Consider the following 10,071-nt stretch of genomic DNA (forward strand, 5'->3'; position numbering starts at 1 on the left):
AGCCCTATTCAAATGGCGCCGGAGAAGGAGCCTGACGTTTTGTGTCCCTAACCGATTGTTTTGTTTGTATGTTTATTTGCGTTGTTTAGAACTTATTTTGTACATAATGTTGCTGCTACTGTCTCTTATGACCGAAAATAACTTCCGGAAATCAGGACTCCAATTACTCACCACGGACTGTCAGAATCTTTTTCCTTTAACAAGTCTGACGAGCCCGACGTGAATGATATACTACTTTCTTGGGAATGGGCCCAGGTCCCAGTGATTTGCGTGAAGAGGATGCAGAGAAAAAGGGGCCAGAGGGCGAGCAGCCTTCTGAGAATTCGTAGGCAATCGAATAATCCCCCACTTCCTTCCATTCTGCTAGCAAACGTGCAGTCTTTGGAGAATAAAATCGATGACCTACGCGGAAGATTAAACTACCAACGGGACATTCAAAACTGTAATATCTTATGCTTCACGGAGTCGTGGCTGAACGACGACACTATCAACATACAGCTGGCTGGTTATACACTGTACCGGCAGAATAGGACAGCGGCGTCTGGTAAGACAAGGTGCGGCAGACTATGTATTTCTGTAAATAACAGCTGGTGCACGATATCTAAGGAAGTCTCGACATATTGCCTGCCTGAGGTAGAGTATCTCATGATAATCTGTGGGCCACACTATCTATCTAGAGTTTTCATATGTATTTTTTACATACCACCACAGACTGAGGCTGGCAGTATTCCACCATAAGCAAACAAGAAAACGCACATGCAAACAAGGTGCTCCTAGTAGCCAGGGACTTTAATGCAGGGAAACTTAAATCTGTTTTACCTAAATTCAAATAAGCATGTTAAATGTGCAACCAGAAGGGGAAAATAAATAAATAAAAACTCTAGACCTCCTTTATTCCACACACAGAGATGCATACAAAGCTCTCCATCGCCCGCCATTTGGCAAATCTGACCATAATTCTATCTTCCTGATTCCTGCTTACAAGCAAACATTAAAAGCAGGAAGCACCAGTGACTAGATCAATAAAAAAAAGTGGTCAGATGAAGCAGATGCTAAGCTACAGGACTGTTTTGCTAGCAGACTGGAATATGTTTCGGGATTCATCTGATGGCATTGAGGAGTACACATCAGTCATTGGCTTCATCAATAAGTGTATCGATGACGTTTCCAGTGACCGTACGTACATACCCCTACTAGAAGCCATGGATTACAGGTAACAGCCGCACTGAGCTAAAGGGTAGAGCTGCCGCTTTCAAGGAGCGGGACTCTAACCCGGAAGCTTATAAGAAATCCTCTGACGAACCATCAAACAGGCAAAGCGCCAATTCCGGACTATATTCGACTCATACTACACCGGCTCTGATGCTCGTCGGAGGTGGCAGGGCTTGCAAACTATTACAGACTGCAAAAGGGAGGCATAGCCGGTAAGCTGCCTAGTGACACGAGCCTACCAGACGAGCTAAACTATTTCTATGCTAGCTTCAAGGAAAATAACATTGAAACATGCATGAGAGCACCAGCTGTTCCAGAACACTGATCACGCTCTCCACAGCCGACGTGAGTAAGACCTTTAAACAGGTCAACATTCACAAGACCACAGGGCCAGACGAATGACCAGGACGTGTACTGCGAGCATGCGCTGACCAACTGGCAAGTGTCTTCACCGACATTTTCAACCTCTGCCTGTCCGAGTCTGTAATACCAACATGTTTTAAAGCAGACCACCATAGTGCCTGTGCCCAAGAACACTAAGATAACCTGCCTAAATGACTACAGCACTGCAGCACTGTCTGTAGCTATGAAGTGCTTTGAACGGCTGGTCATGGCTCACATCAGCACCATTATCCCACTCCAATTGGCATACCATCCCAACAGATCCACAGATGATGCAATCTCTATTGCACGCAACACTGCCCTTTCCCACCTGGACAAAAGGAACACCTATGTGAGAAAGCTATTCATTGACTACAGCTCAGCATTCTACACCATAGTGCTCTCAAAGCTCATCATTAAGCTAAGGACCCTGGAACTCAACACCTCCCTCTGCAACAAGATCCTGTACTTCCTGACGGGCCGCCCCCAGGTGGTAAGGGTAGGTAACAACACATCCGCCACACTGATCCTCAACACAGGAGCCCCTCAGGGGTGCGTGCTCAGTTCCCTCCTGTACTCCCTGTTCACTCATGACTGCATGGCCAGGCACGACTCAAACACCATCATTAAGTTTGCCATGACAACAGCCTGATCACCGACATAGACGAGACAGACAATATGGAGAAGGTCAGAGACCTGACCGTGTGGTGCCAGGACAACAACATGATTGTGGACTACAGGAAAAAGAGGACCGGGCACGCCCCCATCGAAGGGGCTGCAGTGGAGCAGGTTGAGAGCTTCAAGTTCCTTGGTGTCCACATCATCAACAAACTAACATGGTCCAAGCACACCAAGACCGTTGTGAAGAGGGCACAACAAAACCTATTCCCCCTCAGGAAACTGAAAAGATTTGGCATGGGTCCTCAGAGCCTCTACAGCTGCACCATCGAGAGCATCTGCTTGGTATGGATGCTCGGCCTCCACCCACAAGGCACTACAGAGGGTAGTGCGAACGGCCCAGTACATCAGAGGCCAAGCTCCCTTCCATCCAGGACCTCTATACCAGGCGGTGTCAGAGGAATGCCCTAAAAATTGTCAGACTCCAGCCACCCTAGTCATAGACTGTTCTCTCTGCTACCGCACGGCAAGCGGTACTGGAGCGCCAAGACTAGGTCCAAGAGGCTTATAAACAGCTTCTACCCACAAGCCATAAGACTTCTGAACATCTAATCAAATGGCTACCCAGACTATTTGCATTGTCCCCCCTCATTTACAGCACTGCTACTCTCTGTTGTTATAATCTATGCATAGGCACTTTAATATCTCTACCTACATGTATATATTACCTCGACTAACCGGTGCCCCTGCACATGGACTCTGTACCGGTACCCCCTGTATAGTCACCCAGTAAAATACTACATGAGTAAGTCTAAAAGTATTTGATTTTAAACATGCTTAAGTACAAAAGTAAAAGTATAAATTATTCCAAATTCCTTATAATAAGCAAACCAGACGGCACCGTTTTAGTTTTAGTTTAGTTTTTGGACTACAGGAAAAAGAGGACCGGGCACGCCCCCATCGAAGGGGCTGCAGTGGAGCAGGTTGAGAGCCAGGGACACACTCCAACACAAGACAATTTACAAATGAAGCAATGTGTGTTTAATGAGTCCACCAGATCAGAGGCAGTAGGGATGACCAGGGATGTTCTCTTGATAAGTGTGTGAATCTTCCTGTCACGCTAAGCATTCAAAATGTAATTTTGGGTGTCAGGGAAAATGTATGGAGTAAAAAGTACATCATTTTCTTTAGGAATGTAGTGAAGTAAAAGTTGTCAAAAATACAGTACAGATACCCCAAAAAACGATTTAAGTAGTACTTTCAAGTAATTTTACACTACTAGTTACACTAACTATTACCACAGCATGTTTTCCCAGTGGAAGATTCGAACTTTACCAACCTGGCCCTGTAATTCTTTTTTTTTTCCTTATTCAAAATGAACCGTTATGACGAAAGTCTGGAGGCTCTTCTAGACATGAAGCTATTTCACATCTAGGGTTAGCCTAATATTGACCTAATGGCCTTCAGTTCACAGAAAGTCTAAATAGTAATGCATATCAATAAGAACCATGGAATGTAACCTATGCAGACATTTAATTACCAGACTTATTTGGCAATTTATCAATTCATTGGCAGAATATTGTCCAGGTCATCTTTTAAAATGTGACAAAATGGTTCATTCATCTGTAGGCTATGTGCATAGCACTTTGTTTTAATCATCAATTTGTTCCCATGTTCTTACCCAAACTGAGTGCAGTACCTGTACCTGTTAAACTCGAAAAACAGTCGGTTTTTAGGGCCGGGATAATAACCTTCCTGCCAAGTAAAAATTACTGACATGGCAGATTCGGACGGGAATAAAATTACAGATGTGGCGATTTGTGCTCGTGCACATAATTATATTACCTGAGCTTCCCCATTCAAATGTATCCCATCCGAAAAGGGCTAAAGTAATGTGTCATATTCAGTCACCTCTCCACCCTTACATTACCTGTGCTTTGGGAGCTTTTGGAGATGAGACATTGGTTGGAATGACGCAGAGACCCAGTCCCCGGAAGATCTGATGGTAACACTATTCTATAAGGAGGAGCGAGAGGTTACACAAAACCCAAGAGACCCAGTAGCCACAGAAGTAACATTATTTTAAATGTAGCCAACAGCAACAAATGGCACGTTTTTCCCCAGGAAGTCCTAGAAATGCAAAGTGTAACATTCACAGTGAGGCACTGACATGTAGTATACACTGAGTATACAAAACATTAAGAGCACCTGCACTTTCCATGACACAGACTGACCAGGTGAATGCTATGATCCCTTATTGATGTCACTTGATAAATCCAATTCAAATCTGTGTAGATGAAGGAGAGACCAGTTAAAGAAGGACTTTTAAGCCTTGAGACAATTGTGACATGGATTGTGTAGGTGTGCCATTCAAAGGGTGAATGGGCAAAACAAAAGATTTAAGTGACTTTGAACGTGGTATGGTAGTAGGTGCTAGGCACACCTGTTTGTGTCAAGAACTGCAATGCTGCTGGGTTTTTCACACTCAACAGTTTCCCGTGTGTATCAAGAACAGTCCCCTACCCAAAGGACATCCAGCGAACTTGACACAATCTGTTGGAATCAACATGGGCCAGTATCCCTGTGGAACACTTTCAACACCTTGTACAATCCATGCCCCAACGAATTGAGAATCTTCTGAAGGAAAAGGGGGGAGTGCAACTCAATATTATGAAGGTGTTCCTAATGTTTGGTATACTCTGTGTATTTTGTTAAAATTAAATGAACACTCACAGGTAGCCTGATCCTGGTTCATAGTCATCCATCACCTCGTTGACATACTCTACAGAACAGAGATAGCACATCCGCAGAGACACGCGCACACACAGCTGTCAATCAATCATGTCAGAATACAGTGCCTTCGGAAAGTATTCAGACCCCTTCACTTTTTCCACATTTTGTTACGTTACAGCCTTATTATAAAATAGATTAAATAGAAAAAAAATCCTCAGCAATCTACACATAATTACCCCAGAGAGACACAGCGAAGACATGTTTGGACATTTTTGCACATTTATTAAAGATATAAAACAGAAATACCTGATTTACATAAGTATTCAGTCCCTTTGCTATTAGACTCGAAATTGAGCTCAAGTGCATCCTGTTTCCATTGATAATCCTTGAGATGTTTCTGTGTCTTGGAGTCCACCTGTGGTAAATTCAATTAATTGGACATGATTTGGAAAGACACACACCTGTCTATATAAAGGTCCCACAGTTGACAGTGCATGTCAGAGCAAAAACCAAGCCATGAGGTTGAAGGAATTGTCCTTAGAGCTTCGAGACAGGATTGTGTAAAGGGACAGATCTGGGGAAGGGTAACAAAACATTTCAGTAACATTGAAAGGCCCTAAGAACGCAGTGGCTTCCATCATTCCTAAATGGAAGAAGTTTGGAACCACCAAGACTCTTCCTAGACCTGTCTACCCGGCCAAACTGAGCTATCGGGGAAGAAGGGCCTTGGTCAGGGAGGTGACCAAGAACCTGATGGTCATTCTGGCTGAGCTCCAGAGTTCTCCTGTGGCGATTGGAGAACCTTCCAGAAGGACAACCATCTCTGCAGCACTCCACCAATCAGGCCTTTATGGTAGATTGACCAGACGGAAGCCACTCCTCAATAAGCACATGACAGTACGCTTGGAGTTAGCCAAAAGGCACCTAAGAATTGCAGACCATGAGAAACAAGATTCTCTGGTCTGATGAAACCAATATTGAACTCTTTGGCCTGAATGTAAAGTGTCAATTCTGGAGGATGCCTGGCACCATCCCTATGGTGAAGCATGGTGGTGGCAGCATCATGCTGTGGGGATGTTTTTCAGCGGCAGGGAGACTAGTAGGATCGAGGTAAAGAAAAGTACAGACAGATACTTGATGAAAACCTGCTCCAGAGCGCTCAGGACAGACTGGGGCGAAAGTTCACCTTCCAACAGGACAACGACCCTAAGCACACAGCCAAGGTGAACAACGGAAGGTGAACAACGCAGGAGTGGCTTCGGAACAAGTCTCTGAATGTCCTTGAGTGACCCAGCCAGAGCCCGGACTTGAACACGATCAAACATCTCTGGAGACCTGAAAATAGCTGTGCAGCAACGCTCCCCATCCAACCTGACAAAGCTTTAGAGGATCTGTAGAGAAGAATGTGAGAAGCTCCCAAAATACAGGTGTGCCAAGCTTGTAGTGTCATACCCAAGACGACTCGAGGCAGTAATCACTGCAAAAGGTGCTTCAACAAAGTACTGAGTAAAGGGTCTGAATACTTATGTAAATGTGATATTTGAATTTCTAAAAAACATTTTTTTGCTTTGTCATTATGGGGTATTGTGTATAGATTGATGAGGGAAAAAACGATTTCAATTTTTTTAGAATAAGGCTGTAAACTAACAAAGTGTGGAAAAAGTCAAGTGGTCCGAATACTTTCCAAAGGCACTGCATGAATGGTTTAATGTCCAAATGTCTGAATGATTGCGAGTAAGTCATAAGTAGGCAGGTACAGTAGCCTAGCGGTTAGAGAGTTGCTGGTTCAAACATCCAAGCCAACGAGGTGAAAAATGTGTTGTTGTGCCCTTGAGGAGCAAGGCACTTTAACCCTGGCTCCAGGGGCGCCATATGGTTGACCATGTAAAATAATACATTTCACTGCACCCAATTGGTGTGTGACAATAAAAACATTTTGTTTCACCTAAGGAGCCATGTGCACATTGTCTAAACTTCTTCAGCAGTTACTGTGTACACATGTTTGAGGGGATCAGTGTTATTGAACATGGTAGGATATAACGCTCACATTACCTTCTCCTGGACTCTCATAGCCGTCATTACTCTCTGCAAGAAAAAGCTAACCATTAAGAAGGAACTGAACTGTGACGTTATAGAGATAGTGGCGAAAGAAGGAAAACAAGTGGAGAAAATAGACATTTGATGTAGAGGAAGAGCGAGACATCTCACCATTTTCAGTTGGGGTGACAGAGTTCGGTCTCAGAACGATCTGTGGTGAACTGTGGGATAGAAAGACAGGTACATTTCGCTTGACGGTAATATGAGTCATTGTCTGTGTGTGTGTGTGTGTGTGTGTGTGTAGTAACTCACATGGGTGAAAGGAGGCTGGAAGGGGGAGCACCCCAGCTTGTGGCTGAAGAGGGGTTGTCTGAGGAGGAAGGTTCATCATAAACACATTTTTCTTAAGAAGTATCGTGAAAAGATTTGGGTACAACTTCAGTCATCACACACATACTCACATGGTGGGTGGGCCAAGCCGAATCCTGGGGTGCTGAGTGGGGAAGAAATTAGAGTGTTGGTAGAGGTTGATACCTCGGACGGATGTCAATTGGAGATTTGTGCAAACATTCAAGCCCACTTCTCGTCTGGTACACTTACACAGTGCACCGGACATATATTACAGGTGCCACACAAACTTTTGAATATTTGGTTTCATTTTCATTAACAGGCACTGAATAGTTTTATGAAAAAGTTCTTACTGCTGAGTGTAATCCTCACTGTAACGCTGCTGAATGGACGCTGAGGAGCAAGAAAATGATGTTCTGTAAATGCGTTTTATTTTCTCATCATTTGCATTTAACCCTTATTTTACCAGTTAAGCTGACTGAGAAGAACATTCTCATTTACAGCGACAACATCTACATAGAGACCCAATTGAATTCAAAACAACTTTATTGGTTACAGTAACTAAGCCTTGGTATTACTAGGCAGGTTGTGTCTTCTGCAGCGAAGACACAGGCCAGTCAACAGGATGAGTGACAGGAGGACCGCTCCACTCAGCAGCAACGCATACAGCTGCATAGACCCCTCCATCGCTGTCTGCAGGTATAAACACAATACACAAAGTCATACCGTCAGGTTACACTTTTGACATGACACAATTAAAAGCATTATTATGCGGTCTTCTCTGACCCCGATTAAGACTAGTCTTGGACTAAGAAGCTAATTAAATAGGGATATTTTTTGTATCACCTCTGAATAGAAATGTGGTTGTCAGTGTTAAATCCTCATGTAATTTTCCTTCCTTGTGGTTTTTGATTCTATTTCACACATGCTGTCTAACCTTCTAACCTTCTTGCTAACTATCACTTTGAGGTTGAGTTCACCTTTCTAATTCCAGTAAACGGATTTCCTGTATTTTCAAGTTAAGAAAATACCAGCACACTCGTCTCACACTATGTGTAATCACACACACATTCTGTATTTCACATAATATCTAGTTCTGTGGCACATAAAACAAACTCCCTGCAAAACTGACGACACACAAAATAAGACAACCTCAAGAACAGACACGACTACAACAACACTACAGTGTGGTACCATAGGGCTGGTATTTACTTTTTTGTAGAACCTTGCAATAGGTAGTGAGTTGAACACGAAAGGCCCCATAATTGTGACAAATGGTGGCGATTGTGTGTCACGACACTCCTCCTGGAGAGCCATGAGGAGGGTGACTTTTCGGCCAAACTCAGACGGATCTAGATTTGGTAGCGAGAGAGGAAGCGAGGGACGGCTGATCTGAAGGGCTAGCTTAGACCAAGTTAGGTGGTAATAGTACAGAGCTGCTGGAACGGAGGCCTTCAGAAAACCTGGGCCCTGTACCGGTGGCCATGATGTTGAAGAGCATTCAGATACAGTCAAAGTCATTTCTAACATTGTGAACATGTCTCTATACTGAATTCATCTTGGGTTAAATCAACACTGTTGTGAGTACCAGGGATGGAGTCAATTCAGGAAGTACATTGTACAATACTCTTCAATGCTTTTCACTGGGGAAAATGTGGAATTGGGTTTACTTTCTGAATTGAAACAGGATTGACCCCAACTCAGGTGAATACGTCAACAAGTTACTTCTTCAGTTCTAGCTTATTCTCTACTAACCTAGAGGTTAAGAAACTAGGCATAAAATAGGAGTGGAGGGAGTTCTCTTACCGGCACAATTTGTGTAGATTCCCAACAGAGCGTTAGGTCATAGGTCGCTGATGATCTGCCAGGTGGTCAATGAGACTGGTTCTAAACCAGAGGTCGAGTTCAGGCAGAGTTGATCCCAATCCAATCCCCAGACCAGCTCAGTCGTCAGCTACACTGAGATGCGTCATTTTGGATTCATCTGATCTATAGTATACCATACCTCTGTTGCTCAAATCTGTCATACCACTCTCCCTATTTAACACTGTGTTTTCCACTCTGTCAGTTAACTGTAAGGAACCTTGACTATTGCAGCTTGACATAGGTATGCATCTTCCTCGATGCGCCTTTCTGTCTGTACGGCCTGTTCAGTCGCCTCCTACTTCCCTTCCTCCCTCTTCTCATCAACTCTCCTACCCTGCAGTCATCTCAACCTCCCCCAATGTGCCTTTTTTCTATCCTTCTCACAATGTTGTTTCAGATCACCTCTCCCCACCACCGTACCTCTGATCTCATCGCCTCCTCTCTCGGAGACCTGAAACGCACATTCAAATACAGGGAATGACATGTGTTCAGTTCATGGTTCAAAAGATGTACCATCCTATAGTTCTAAATCCTATGCCGGGGTACCCCAAAGGTCTGTATTTGAACCAATGTATATGCTGTAGAGGGAACAGTATAATAATTGGCATTGGCAACATTCAGACCCTTGGCTATCATTTGGTCCATACAAGTCAATAATCAGATATTGTCAACTGCTAATTGAGCTGTCAGTAATAATGCTTTATTTTTTAGTCAGAATGTAGAATCTGAAAGTCAACTCAGAAATGTAGCGAAAGTATACAACCGACATGGAATGGCAAATCACGACATGTGCCTCCTGTAGCTGTGTGTTCCCATCATCAGTGCACTCATTATTATTCTCCCCAGACAATCATTTTAGGGGAAATGTTTCCACCA

The 10,071-nt window shown here is 43.8% G+C and overlaps 1 protein-coding gene across 3 annotated transcripts in view; it reads right to left on the bottom strand.

Moving 5' to 3' along the window:
* Positions 1-9,639, bottom strand: part of LOC115145259 (uncharacterized) — a 35,518-nt gene extending 25,879 nt beyond the window's left edge. For 2 of the 3 annotated variants that reach the window (XM_029686690.2, XM_029686691.2), the window contains exons 1-9: positions 9,136-9,639; positions 7,908-8,022; positions 7,683-7,722; positions 7,443-7,474; positions 7,294-7,351; positions 7,153-7,202; positions 6,997-7,029; positions 4,945-4,993; positions 4,142-4,227 (exon numbers count right to left, since the gene is read on the bottom strand). In XM_029686690.2, the coding sequence (XP_029542550.2) occupies positions 4,142-4,227; positions 4,945-4,993; positions 6,997-7,029; positions 7,153-7,202; positions 7,294-7,351; positions 7,443-7,474; positions 7,683-7,722; positions 7,908-8,016 (457 nt within the window). In that variant the 5' untranslated portion in view covers positions 8,017-8,022; positions 9,136-9,639. The remainder of the gene's footprint in view (positions 1-4,141; positions 4,228-4,944; positions 4,994-6,996; positions 7,030-7,152; positions 7,203-7,293; positions 7,352-7,442; positions 7,475-7,682; positions 7,723-7,907; positions 8,023-9,135) is intronic. The other variant, XM_029686692.2, reaches the window with a different exon arrangement.
* Between the last annotated feature and the right edge of the window lie 432 nt (positions 9,640-10,071).

The sequence above is a fragment of the Oncorhynchus nerka genome, linkage group LG17, assembly GCF_034236695.1.
Source record: "Oncorhynchus nerka isolate Pitt River linkage group LG17, Oner_Uvic_2.0, whole genome shotgun sequence".
Lineage (NCBI taxonomy): Eukaryota > Metazoa > Chordata > Actinopteri > Salmoniformes > Salmonidae > Oncorhynchus > Oncorhynchus nerka.